Below are 14,373 nucleotides of genomic sequence, written 5' to 3' on the forward strand. Positions count from 1 at the left end.
GCATGCCTTTGTTGGATAAAAGACTGGATCGTCATTAAAAATAAAGAGATGTTAGACCTAGAGGGGTTTAACTTAAGATTCGGTTGGCATGCTTACCTATGGCGTGACAAGGGAAGGGTTCATAAAGGTTTTTCTAACCATATTTTTAGAGGGCCACTACTGGAAGTCTGGGAAAGGAATAAAAAATTGCTGGAGCAGAAAACGCCCTGGTGGTTGTCACCAATTGACATTTTAACAATTAAAAAATCAAACATTGAGGGGGAAAGATGGACATATGAGGACCTACTAACCAAAACAGAATCCGGGTGGAGGATTAGACCATACGAAGAAATAAAAAATAAGTTGACTGGTTGGATTCAATATCATCAAATAAATTCAATGTGGATGGAAGATAAAAAGATTGGAATAAGTGAGAAAAAATCTAGATTCCAGATTGAAATAATAGAAAGTAAAACAAAATTACTATCAAAAATGTATAACCAGTTGCTTGAGTGGGACACCAAGGATGAGGAAGTAAAGGAGGTGATGGTGAAGTGGGCGGTAGATCTAGGTTACAATATAGAGTTTGATAAATGGAAGGCATTATGGTGTAAAGATATGAACTTTTCAGCATGCACGACACTTAAGGAAAATATGTACAAGATGATGTACAGATGGTACATAACGCCGATAAAATTGCATAAAATCTATAGAACGGGCGATAAATTGTGTTGGAAATGTAAGAACAAGGAGGGCGAATTTATTCACATGTGGTGGACGTGCGAGATTCTCAAAAAATTCTGGGAATCTATTTATAATGAATTAAAAAAAATTATTAAATATACGTTCGTCAAAAAACCTGAAGCCTTCCTGCTGGGGATAATTGGCAAGGACATTAAAGAAGAAGATAGAACCTTTTTTCAATATGCAACAGCGGCCGCTAGAACCCTCATAGCACAGCATTGGAAAACATCAAAAACCCCAACACTAAAGGAGTGGCAATTTAAATTATTTGATTATTTAGAATTGGCAAAATTGACACAGAAAATAAGAAACCAAAAAAGTACAAAATTTAGTAATGAATGGGACAAATTTAGAACATATATGGAAATAGAGACAAGGGGAAAATCAAAATGTTAACCAGAAATATATATGTATCTAAAAAAATCACAGTAGGCATGAGATAACGCTTACTACGTTATAAATTTTATTTTGGAATAGATACAGCAGATAGATAATTAAGAGAACATTATCCGAAATCGAGATAAAGGGAAGTCGATCAATGTTGTTGTAAAATTAATGTAAGTGGTGTTGTTTATGTTGTATGTATTTTATGTTTTTCTTTTTCTTTTTTTCTGTCTGTTTTATTTACTTTTGTCTTTTGTATGTGAAATATATTTATGCAAAACCTAATAAAAATTTATATATATATATATATATATAAAAGAATGTACTCATTCAAACCATGACTTAAAAACACATGGGGTGAAACCAATGTTAGTAATACTCTGAGTAGACCCATTGAAATCAATGGAGTTAAGGGTCTACTGTTTATAATTTTGGACATCACCTATATAAATGTAGTCATTCCCAACAGTGCATCTAGTAAGTATAATATGAGTGGTTAAGTATTTGCTTCAATGATCAGTTTGGGGTGGGGGCTGGGGCTGGAAAAAGGTAGCCTTCTGTGAAAATATTCTTATGAGTTTGTGGGTGCACGACACCCTAAATTTGTGAGTCAAGTAGCTGTTAGAATTTCATCAAGCCCCGTGAAGCCCTGGATCCACCAATGGTTAAAATATAATCCAGGCCAGTCTACTGATGAGGTAATTGCCTGGGAGATGAGCCATGAAGAAAACAAAAGGAAGATAATGGGCCATGAAGAAAACTATGGAGAGGGGCTGTGGGGCAGACAGCAAGTGGGTGGGGCCCTTCCTCCAGCCCTTGGTTAGCGAAAGGAGAAAGGTAGTCTTTAGAGTTGACCTAGGCAGCGGCGTAGCGTGGGTTTTCAGCACCCGGGGCAAGGCAAGTAATTTGCGCCCCCTAACCCGGGACAAGGCAAGTAATTTGTGCCCCCTAACCCCTAACCTGCCGCCGCTGCCAGCTTCTTCTTGCTGCTGCCTGGTCTGGTCTGGTGTGGTTCTCTCCCGCGCTCAGCGCTGCGCTGGGCGGCCGCTGCACTGCCCCTCCCCCAGATAGTCCCTCACTCTCTCTCCGCACCGCACGCCTGGCACCCACCCCCTCCACAGTGGGCAGCGACCCGGCGGCTCGGATTGGATTCGCACAGCCAGCACTGCAGTGAGAGAGAGTGAGTGAGCCAGGTAGGGGCAGAGAGCTGCGAGTGCGAGCGCGCCCCCCCAGATGTTGCACCCGGTGCGGCCGGTCCCCCCTGCACCCCCCACGCTACGCCACTGGACCTAGGGAAAAAGGTTGCAATCTGTTAAAGGTGACAAGCTGGAGAGATGGTCAGAGCATGGTGTTTGATCCCAAACTGATCCCAAACCTCCCACTGCTTTGTGGGAGACGCCAAACCTATTGCTCTGCTTTCCTTTGGACCCCATCATTGAGGCTGAGAGCGGGGTCTTGTCTGGGCAGCCCAGGACCTCCATCCACACTGCCCAGGCTTGCACCCCAGGGAGTTCACTTTGGTGCTGCCAACACAGTGGTTTGACTTCACCCCCCAGAGGTGTCTCTCAAGGCAGACGGATGCCAACTAACTAATAGAATTATACATTTTTCGTATTGGATCAGATTATTCTAAGGTGTGTGTACTGCACCTTTTGTTGCTGCAAACCGCCTTGTGTATAGCAAAGTAGAAATGGCGGTATACAAATTAAAAGTGAAATTGAAGAAAATGAAAAGACCACGAGCGTCATCCAGCCTGACCCCCTGCAAGGCAGAAATCTTTTTGCCCAGTGTGGGGCTCAGACCCAAGATCCTGAGATCAGGAGTCTCATACTTAACCAAGAGAGCTATTTATTTAATTGCTTTTAAAAAATTGTCATCTCTCCTCCCCATCCCAAAGGGAATGTTTTTAAGGTGTTCTCATTTTTACCCGTCAGCCGCCTTTAGTCCCTGCCAGGAGGGAAATGTGAGGTATAAATAATTACATAATAATAATAATAATAATAATCCCCCAAAGGCCTTGGATGCTGCTGCGGGTCTTTATACCTGAGGAAAGCCTCCATGAGGGGCACCAAGGCTTTCTTTTGTGGTGGCGGAGCAGAGCGCTCTAACCAAGACCCCCCAAGCGCCACTATTTTCCAGGGACAGTCCTAGATTTAGAGAATCCACCCCTTTTTCTGATTTGATCCCGCTTTTCCTTAGGATGTCCCTATTTTCATCAGAGAAATGTTGGAGGCTTTGGCGTTATCCCACCCCCTGAAAGCCATCTGAAGGCAGCCATGTATGGGGAAGGTTTTTTTTTAACGATTAATGCTTTATTATGTTTTTATATATGTTGGAAGTCTCCCAGAGTAGTCAGATGGGTGGGTGGGGTATAAATAGTAAAATTATTATTTTTATAGGACATCCGTGTTTTAATCGGGAAAGTGTTGGAGGGTATGCAGGGCTGGATTTAGGTTTGATGAGGCCCTAAGGTACTGAAAGTAAGGAGCCCTTTATATGTCCAGCTGTCAATAACAAATTATTGCTTTTTTGTGCTGAGTATATGCTATATGCATGTAGAATGTAGGCACCCTATATATAGAAATGAGCAAACCAGTGATATTTTTGGGAGCAGACTAGCAGGCGGGGCCCATTACTTACATCATAGGAGCCTACACAACACAAAACACTGTTGCTGTATGTAGGTTTCATTTTTTTTTATCTTATATTTTGGAAATGTACATCGAGGTTTTTTTCTTTATTTTGGGGGGGGGGGGCCCAAGAGTGCGGCCCTAAGCTAGAGCTTTCTTAGCTTATATGGAAATACGGCACTGATGGAGCCATGCTGCTTTGGCTGCCACTGACTGTGTTTTGCAGGGGGTTGGACTAGATGATCCTAAGGGTCTACAACTCCAGCCAAAGAAGAGTGGCAGACAAAACTGATGAATGACGTCGAGATGGCAAAGCTTCCAGGCAGAATTAGAAACCAAGAAGAGGACCTCTTTAATAAAAAATGGGGGAAGTTTATAATTTATTTGAAAAGCTATTGCAAAGAGTTACATAAAATTGGTAGGATTGACAGAAAACCTGTAGTAAAAATTTGAACTATGGGTGGACAAATGATTTATAAAAATAGAGTTATGAAAGGGACTGGCTGGAGGGGATGCTAAGCAGCATGTCGGGGCTGCCATCGTCTTGGAGCGAGGAGTTCCATCGGCCCTTCCTCGCCCGAGAAAGAGAGAGGCGATAGAAGAATGGCAGATGAAGAAGATGGATTTTTCAGAACTAGCCGACCTAACCGGAAGAGTCCGTGACCAGAAGGAGGAGGAGTATCAGGAAGAGTGGATTAAATTTAATGATTACTTAAATATGTTAAATTGACTGAAACCAGCTTGCAGATACTCAATTGGCTTAGGATTTTATTTATGTTAAATGTCGAATTAATATGTTTAATTTCATAATGTGAAGATCTAAGGATGTTAATGTTTCCCCCCCAATTTTTTTATTAGTTTTCACAATATTATAAACAAACAGACAAACACACAAGACAAACAAACATAAACCATAGCCTTACTGAAAATTACACTTACTAACTTTGTTAAGTTACGTCCTTGCTTCCCCTTGGTTGAATTTCATTGCATATCCTTTTAACGTTTTCCAAATCCCAATTCTTATGAAATTTGACTTAAACATTAACATCCTAAGGATGTTAGCAGACCTAAGGATGTTAACGTTTAGGTTAAATTTTATAAGAGCTGTGATTTGGAAAACCGTTAAAAGGACATGCAAAGAAATTCAACCAAGGGGAAGCGAGGAAGTCACTTAAGAATGTTAAGAAGTGTAATTTCCGAACAGGGAGAAGAGTCGGTGGAAGAAGATTGGAAGAAATTTAAAGACTACTTACAGAAACATTGCAAGATTAATGAATGTTAGAATGATGTTGGAATGATTTTATGTGATTCTAGCAGAAATGTTACAAAGATTTAGGAAAAATAGACTGTAAATTGGTGAAAGGAGAGAAAGTAAAGTCATACTAATTTTAAGATAAATTTACAGGACAAAAATTTGAAAAGAGGGAAAGGATTTGCTGAAATGGAAAATTGCCTCAGAATACAAAAAAGGGAGGTGTGGGGAGGTCAGGGAAATAAGTTAATGAAAGATCAGTAATGGGAAGATTTTTTTGTATTTTTTATGGATTTTTATTTTTTGCTTAATGGATTTCAATTCTCCGTTTTATGTTCTTTTTGATTTTTCCTTTCTTCTTCGTATTTCATCTTTTCTTGTTTAAAATGTTTTTTTGTTGTATTTCCTAAAACTTTAATAAATATTTTACTTTTTTTTTTTAAAAAAGGTGTAATTTCCAATAAGGCTATGGTTTATGTTGGTTTGTCTTATGTGTTTGTTTATAATGCTGTGAAAACCAATAAAAAAAAAAATTGAAGAGCGAGAGAAAGAGGGAGGGAGGGAGAGGGACTCTCGCCCACGCCGCCCGCCAGCCCGGCGTGAGGCGGTTGCGGGGCCGCGGCGGCCGCTGAAGCGCCGCCCTTCTGCGTCCCTCCCCATCCCCTCCTCTTCCTCCTCCCTCAGGCCGCCTCCTCAGCCGCCGCCGCTGCCGCCTCCGGCTTCCCCTGGCAGCGCGGCGGAAGTCTCGCAAGAGAGGGGCTGCCTGCCCGCCCGCCCGCCCGCCGCCACCCGTCTCCTCACGACGCGCCCCTGAGGGGAAAAGGGAGAGACGGGGACGCGGCAGCCCGTGAGCGCGCTCTCTCTCTCGGCGGAGGACCCCCAGCCGCTGCTTCCCTCAGAGCCGGGCGAGCATGGCAGACGGAGCTCACGCCCTGCTCGGCGGCGGCGGCGGCGGCGGCAGCCGGGGCTCCAGCCCCTCCGCCAGCCCCCTCATAGGCAGAGGGGGAAAGAGCCGCTCGCTACCCACCACCACCACCTCCTCCTCGTCGTCGTCGTCGTCCTCCGCCTCTTCGCTGCACCAGCAACGGCGGACGCCGCCCGCGTCGCCCAAGCAGCAGCAGCAGCAGCCGCAGCATCAACAAGCGTCGTCTCGTGGGAACGCGCCCGGGCATTGCTTCAAGAGGGTGACCCTCACCAAGCCCACCTTCTGCCACTACTGCACCGACTTCATCTGGGGGCTGGCCGGGTACCTGTGCGAAGGTAAAGGCGGGCTCGGGGGGAGGGAGAGGGGAAGCGGGAGCGCGCGCGCGCGTGCCTGTGGGAGGGAGACTCCTGCACATCGATTGATCCGATCGATTGATTAATTTGTATACCGCTCTCCAGACGAAAGCCTCAGGGCGGTTCACAGCATACAGATAACACACACACACACACACACACACACACACACACACACACAAAATACATAATAAAAAAAACAAGAACGTGAATCTCCTCACGACCCCTAGTGGGGGAATTACCAGTGGAAGAGATGTGGGGTCTTTTCGTGTGTTATGCGTGAGACCCTGAATTAATTAATTTGTTTCTTAGTATGCCACCCTTCACACAAAGATTTCAGGTTGTTTAGAACATATGAATACAATGTACACGTACGCACGGAATACATGATAAAAACAAGAATAATCTCCTCACGACCCGTATCGGGGAAATTATCCATAGAAGAATCATAGAATTGTTGGAAGGGACCTTAAGGGTCATCTAGGCCAACCCCCTGCAATGCAGGAATCTTTCGCCCAATGTGATGCTCGAAGCCGTGACCCTGAGATTAAAAGTCTTCTGCTCTGCTGCATGAGCTGATGTGGTTATGTGTGTATGTGTGAGACCCTGGATTGATTGATTGATTGATTGATTGATCTATCTATCTATCTATCTATCTAGTTAGTTAGTTAGTTAGTTATTTTGTATGCTGCCCTCCATCTGAAGCTCTCAGGGCAGTTCACAACATACAGATGCAACACACACACATAGAGACACACATGATACATAATAAAAGCAAGAACGTTAATCTCACAACTCCTGATGGGGGTGTTATCAATAGGACAAATGTGGTTTTGGGTGGGTGTATGTGTGTGTTAGGGACAGATTTCATTTTTCTTCCTATTTTGGGTGCGTGGCAGCCTGTCCTCAAGAGAAAGGGTTAGGCAACAGACACACACACTCTATTTACAAGAGCTCCTGTGCCTGCAAGCAGGCAGAAATGCAGCTGGTGAAGCTTTCTCAGTCACTTGATCTTCATACCAGCAGCAGATGCAAAGGACTTCCTTTTGTAGGTTTGCCAACATTTCCCTTCCTGGTGGTTTTCTTGTTTTGTCTTAAACCAGCCCCCCAGTGTGGGGTTCCCCCCGCCCTTCCTCTGGCAATGAAACTGCTACCACATTTGCAGGGCCTGGTGTGATTTCAGATTGGATGGGGGACTGCATGTTCAGATTCCTGCATTGCAGGGGGTGGTACTAGATGACCCTTAGACCCCCCTTCCAACTCTACAATTCTGATTCATCTCTGTGTTGGGAAAAGCTTTTCCTGTTGCAGCAGCAGCAAATGCAAATCACTTTCCCTTGTAAGATTGCCAAGGTGGGGCTTCTGTTACTGAAATAGTTGCCTAACAGGTTGGTATCATTCGGGTGAAGCCGTTAGTGCCATTTATGTGCCGGTAAAAACTTACTGGGTTGCCATAGAGCCAGGGACTTTCCCTTGTAGAGGTGGCTATGTATATGTGTATGTGTAGGTATATATTCCTGACAAGATTGCTTTGTCTTGACATCTTGAGGTCTATCAGATGAAGCTTTCTGCATCACTTCTTTTTGCCCTGGGAAAAACCTCCCTGTTGCACTACAGCTATAAGGGAAGTCCCTCTTAATAGGTTGCCAGTACTTGCAGGTCCCGTTATCCAAGCACTCGTTATATGAAAATTCACTTATCCAAACACAAGGAATTAGTACCCAAACCTTGCTATACACACCACTGATTCAGATATCCAAACAGGCAGACCTGTGTGTAGCCGTTTCACCAGAAACCATGGTGGGAGGATGGGAAAGATTGGACAAATAAGAGAGCATTTTGCCCTTCCTTGTTTGCCTTTTGCAAGGTTTCAGAGGGTTTCTCTGGGTTTTTCATCGTTTTGGGGCAAAATTCTGTGGTTGGGAACGCATTAGAAATTTCCCCATAGGAATAAATGGAAATCGTCAACTTCTTGTTGCCTAAGAAACAATTTCCTGAGAATGCATTGTGTTTGGGTAGTGAGACCTGTGTACATTTGTCTCCTGAAATGCTGCCTGGCAGTTAGAAACTTAGCAGCTGAGTCCTTTATCATAGTTTACTCTCTGTTGCCAGAAACAAACTAGTCACATCATCTCAGAGCAAGTCATTTCATGGAAGCTGGTTGTGTTAGATTTGATTGCTCAAGAAACTGCCAGCCACAGGTAGATTAGGATACATAGGCTGGTGATCTGGTACAACATTTATGGTTTTCTTTGACTGGCTGTATGCTGCCTTAGCTGCCACTGAGATTCTATAGAAGATGGAAAAGGTGGGACTTACTCTCTTTTTGAGGGGTCAGAGATGAAGAGATGCTTACAAGGGGTGTAAATGTTAAACCCCTTCGGTGTGCACTTGAGTCTTTTGGGACTGTCAGGGTCTTGGCCCTTCCATGCTGATGGGCTGCTATTGGTGGGCTGAAGAGTTGTTCCTTAGTGTCCCTTGTTTTCTGTGGTAAAATTGCCTCCTGTTCATGGCCTGCTATTCTTCCATCTTGGAGGCTGGTAGGTCAACTTATGCAAATGGTATTGGTTTCACTAAAGGAGAAGAGAGAAGGGGGAATAGGGTTGTGTCCCCCCTCTGCTGCGCATGTTAGCCATGCCATGCATTTGATGCACATGGCAAGAGGTTCTGTGCATATACTCATGTACACTCATAGAGCTCCTTCATATGAATGGGGATCTTGGAGCAGTCAGGATCACCTTTGCATGGGAAAACTCTGTGCAGATGCCAGTATGCCTGTAGAGGCCGCTTCATATATGCATAGGATGGGCGCCCACTGTTAGAAACTTGGATATATAAGGTAATTACCAAATGGCACCTTAAACCCAGGTTACAGTTGCCACAGTGGACTTTCTCTGTGCCTTTTTGGGCACAACTCCACTGGCCAGGGCATGACACTTCTGTTGTTTGTCTTTCTCTATCTTGCCTTCCACCAGAAACCAACATTTTATAGTTGAAATAAATACTGAACAACCTGAAGGTTATTCTGAACAAAGAACTTAATTATCCTTTTTTCAGAACTTGGATTATTTTCACTGTGGCATGCATTCTGTCCTGTCTAGATTATTATTTCCTTCTGAAACATGGTTTTGACAGCCTTGTTAGTTTCAGGTAAAGATCCTTTTTCTTCCATCCAGCTGTTAGAGCCTGTTCGATATGATACTTTGCTACTTGGTCTTTATTGAGGTGGGAGCCAGTTTACTGGGAGTAAGATCTCCCCAGATAATTTGGTTTTTTTCTCCGTACAGTAACCATGATAAAAAGGGGAAGGATCATCTGGCTTTGAGACTTGCCTCTCTTACCTACCTTGTATCCTGAGTGTAAAGCAAGTTATTGGATGCATTGAGCCTATTTGAAGTTTTATGCTATGCATAATTTCTGAGTCTGCAGGGCTGTTTCCTCCCCTTTCCTTTGGAGGAAGCAGCTGTTGTCCCTGTTTGTTCTTGATGCATTAGGGTCTAAACATCTTGACACGCCACACTGATCTGTTCTAACTTGCTAAGATGCAGACATCATAAGATGGCCTTGAGCACAAAGGTCGCATACAGAAGGGTGACATACTTTATTTAAAAATTTAGAGTGGCACTATGATTAAGCATTGCTCATATCCATATTACATAAAAAAGAGGGTGTGAGCTAGGTATGGAACCCAGGGAATGAGTCATATACTATATAGCTAGGTATACCGTAATTGAGCAATGCAGTAGTGTGTGTGTGTTTATGCACCAACCAGGAGTTCTTTTGCATCAACTAATTTGGAAGAAGTTTAAACCAAGAACACTGAAGTGCCTAATTTGCGTGTGAGAAGAGAGAGACTCTTATGCGAACTCACTTACAGAAGATTACACAAAAATGTTTATCATAAATAACAAAGGAAAGTCTTGGTGTAAAGGTGATACGTTATTGCTTGCCTTAATCATTACTTCAATGCAAAGCAGTAATATACTTATCATGAACATATTCAGTAAATCTTTCCTTCCTTGTTTTCTAGTCCCTTCTTTAGCTGATAAACATTGAAATATTGACCCATAGATTAGGGACATGGGTGGCGCTGTGGTCTAAACCTCTGAGCCTAGAGCTTGCCAATCAAAAGGTCGGCGGTTTGAATCACCGCGACTGTGTGAGCTCCTGTTGTTCGGTCCCTGCTCCTGCCAACCTAGCAGTTTGAAAGCACATCAAAGTTCAAGTAGATAAATAGGTACCACTCTGGCGGGAAGGTAAACGGCGTTTCCATGTGCTGCTCTGGTTTGCCAGAAGCGGGTTAGTCATGCTGGCCACATGACCCGGAAGCTGTACGCCAGCTCCCTCGGCCAATAAAGTGAGATGAGTGCTGCAACCCCAGAGTCGTCCGCGACTGGACCTAACGGTCAGGGGTCCCTTTACCTTTTTACTAATATTAGTCTCTTTTGTAAAGAATGTCATACTTCTCATGGCCTTTTACACAGCTTTTTCCCTTTCATCCCTGGTCCCATTTTAGTCAATAATCCAATTTCTGTCTCTTTCATAAGACTGTACTTCTTTCCTTCATTCACACCTTGATAAATTACATTCATTATGAATGGTCCTTGGCTAGAGGAAAAGTCATCATGAAATGTCTGCTCAGTGTGGTTATGCTCTGAATGTTTTAAACAATGGATATAACGTATTTGAGGTGAACATTTGCAGTTAAGAAATAGCAATTTTGACTGCATAATTGCACTTTTGAGTTCATCTATAAGCTAAAGCTTTTTGGGATTTTTGACTCAGAGCAAATTAAAACAAATTTTTTGGCATACAGTTTGTTTTAAAGTACTTTGAAAATGTTCAGAAATGCTTTTTCAGGACTGCTACTGAAATGGGCTACATTTTAACCTAATTTTAATCTTTTTTACATTTCTGAAATCTTTATCCATAATTTAGAAAAAATAAACAAGATTAATTACTATTTCTCATTAAAAAGAGTTCTGAAGCAAATGGCAATACAAACAGCTCAGCCTACTTGGTTGGACTTGTATGCTTCCATCTCTAAGTCTGTGCCATCAATTTTCTTCAGTATTTACAATGACTCACCATTAGATCTGGTCATAGATAATGTTTTTCATCTAGCCATGGCTAGGAGATATGGATATTTCATTTTGATGACTGTAACCTTGGTTTAAGATGCCATTTGGCAACTAGCTTATATATCTGAGTTTCTAACACTGATAGATTAGTTTTCTTTTTGACTTGGATCCCTCCACCTTTTGAAGTTGCTCTGTACAAATTAATTTCCCCAGCATGCCCCCCATTTATTTTAGTTACACTTGATTCCATTATTGCTTGAACCTGCCATAGACCTTCTTTCACTGATCCGTTGAAAGTTGATTCACTTAACTAGCAGTAAAGAAAGTGATGATTCAACCATGAACTCATAAGCGATATCCAATGTGATAATCGAGAATTTTGACACCTTTGTGAAAATACTGCTAAAATTCCTGTGCTGTTAGATAGTTAGGTTTGAGCATAATCCCATTATTTATCACACATACAATATTTGTGAAGAGTGCCCAGTTCTCTCTTGATCTGGTCCTCATCCCTGAGTTCAGAGTTCAAAGGTTGCTTGTTGAAAAGAGGACTGCAATTCCAGGAAATGATCTTATTACTTTCTCTTGATTACCAAAACTGATCAACTATGTTTTTGGGAGCTTCATGCCAAAGGATTTCTTAAGGAGAGCCGACAGTTTCTGTAGGAACCAGAAAAAGAAATTTGAGAGAAGTCTAGGGCCAGTAACATGCAAAAGTTTTCAATTTGGATATAGGTCCTATGATCACTGTTAATACATTTTATCACTTAAGGGAGAGATTTTCAATTAGTGTGCCGTGGCACCCTGGGGTGCCTTGAATGATGGTCAGGGATGCCACAGGCAATGCTGACCACTGTCCCTCTTTCCTTCCCTCCCTCCCTCTTATGCCCTCTTGCGTCTCTACCTCCCAAAGGCTTGCACAGCTGTTTATTGCAGCAGCCCTGGCTATGAGCCCCACAGGTGAATGATGCCTCTGGGAGACACCTCTCTTTGGGGCAGGGTGGGGGAGCTCAGAGACCAGGGGAGGCAGCAGCAGTTGCCCAGAGGACTCCCAAGGAGAGGGGAGAGGAGAGGAAGCTGAGGGAACGCTCCACAAGGAAGGGTGTTCGAAAAAGTTTGAGAGGCTGCCAGCTCTGCAGGCAATGGGTGACATAACTGGGCTCCTGCCACAGAAAGAATATAGTCAGTCAAGGGAGCCGTGGACTCAAAAAGGTTGAAAACCTCTGACTTAAGGTATCCAGCGAGAGTTTTTATATACTTCATGTAATGCTTCTGTTTCAATACCATGACTTGCTTTGTGAGGCAAACATGGTTATAAAGGCCTTAGTTTTCTAGGGAGATCTCCCCCTGCCCCACAGTGCTGGCTGTTGTTTCGAAAAAAAAGAGCAAAACTTGTAGATTTCATAAAAGTTAGCAGTCATCTGAGTGCATTTTCTGGAAACCTAAGTAAATTTTGGGTTGCGGCAATCCCATTGGCAAATAATAACCCAGACTGAAGTTGAAGAGGGAAATGAGATCACTTAAACGTCTTTGGCTGTAACTTCTTTCTTCATTCAATTGCAGCACTGCCACAGTGAATAAGATTTCTGCTTCAATTAGTAAGTTGTTTCAGGCTCCTGGATATTGCACTATTAGGTTTCCCTCCATACATTCATAAGCCTGAGGACCTGGTGTTAGTTCCACTGTGCTAGAATTGTATTTTATTTTCTTGGCCCTTGTGGTTCAGATTCTGCACAGCCTCCTGATAGCTTGTTTATCTTTTCCACAGTTTTGACTCCATTTCTAACTGGTGTTTCCTGGTGAAACGTATGGGCCTCCCCCATATACCACAGGTCCTCTAGCAGGTATCAACAGTGGCCTATAACTGCTAAGCAACATACCAGGGCACAGTTATGCATCACTAAATTGACAGGTGCAGTACAGTTCCTGCCCATGGGCCAAATCCATCCAAATGGGAAGATGGACTATACTCAGAGTGAAGCCTGCTTGTGCCATTAAATCTTGTAGCAGTTGTTACTTTCCACACAGGCTAAGTCTTCCTCTCCCCGGAAGCATACACCCAATGTTGATTGAATGAACATTAGGTTAGAAATAGCTATTTTTACTTCTGGTTTTCTAAGAAACACGGCTATAAAAGGTCCTTGCCACACAGTCAACCCACAATTTAGAAGTCAATAGTGAGCTTTGTTTTGATGTCTCTATGTCCCTATGGTATATTAGATAGGCAGTTTCTGTGTATATTTCTGTCAAGCTTTACCTGGTGATTGCTTTATTGTGTATTTTTGAGATGTACTTTTCCATTTAGCAGCTAATTTTTACCTAATAGTTACGTTTGCTTCAGGTTGTGCGTTTTCAGGTTGCATCCCAAGGCGACCTGGAAGTACCAGAAAGGGTTACCTCCGGGGTTTGCCGCTCACGCATGCGCAGACGCACAAAATGACGTCATACGGATGGGCAGAAACAGCGAATCGAGACCTGCGCACGCGCAGATGCGGGTTGTGTTCTGCTCATGTTGCGAACGGACCTCCGGAACGGTACCTGTTAATCTACTTGTACTTTGACGGGCTTTTGGGTGAAGGCGTCTTCTTCTATTTGGCCCCGTGTCAGTTTCAGTTTATTGGTTAGTTTTTCTAATAAAGCTGTTTCCCATACTATTTGATACCTCTGATCCATGCTTACTCTTGACAGGTCTCTCCATTGTCTGGCTATGATGTTTCTGGCTGCTGAGAGTAGGTGGGTTATGAACTCTTTAAGATGTGAGTGGGCATTGTTATCTTGGAAGATGTTTAGTAGGGCCAGCTCTGGGGTGACTTCTAATACTTGCTTAATTATTTTGTATATTTCTTGTATTATTGTTGTCCAGAATAGTTGGATTTTGGGGCATTCCCACCACATGTGGAGGTATGTGCCTGTGGAGGTGCATCCTCTCCAGCATTTTGGTGAGGTTCCTAGGCTAGTTTCCTTGGTGCTAGGTACCATCTGTAAGTGAGTTTCAGAGTGAGTTCTTTTCTTTTCGCTGATACGG

At 43.2% G+C, this 14,373-nt stretch overlaps 1 protein-coding gene across 1 annotated transcript in view; it reads left to right on the plus strand.

Moving 5' to 3' along the window:
- Positions 1–5,595: 5,595 nt before the first annotated feature.
- The window catches only part of DGKQ (diacylglycerol kinase theta), a 63,656-nt gene continuing 54,878 nt past the window's right edge, over positions 5,596–14,373 (plus strand). Inside the window, exon 1 of the mRNA XM_083718640.1 lies at positions 5,596–6,249. Coding sequence (XP_083574766.1) covers positions 5,901–6,249 — 349 coding nt within the window. The 5' untranslated portion in view covers positions 5,596–5,900. The remainder of the gene's footprint in view (positions 6,250–14,373) is intronic.

The sequence above is a fragment of the Podarcis gaigeae genome, assembly GCF_964106915.1.
Source record: "Podarcis gaigeae genome assembly, chromosome: 17".
NCBI classification, from domain to species: domain Eukaryota; kingdom Metazoa; phylum Chordata; class Lepidosauria; order Squamata; family Lacertidae; genus Podarcis; species Podarcis gaigeae.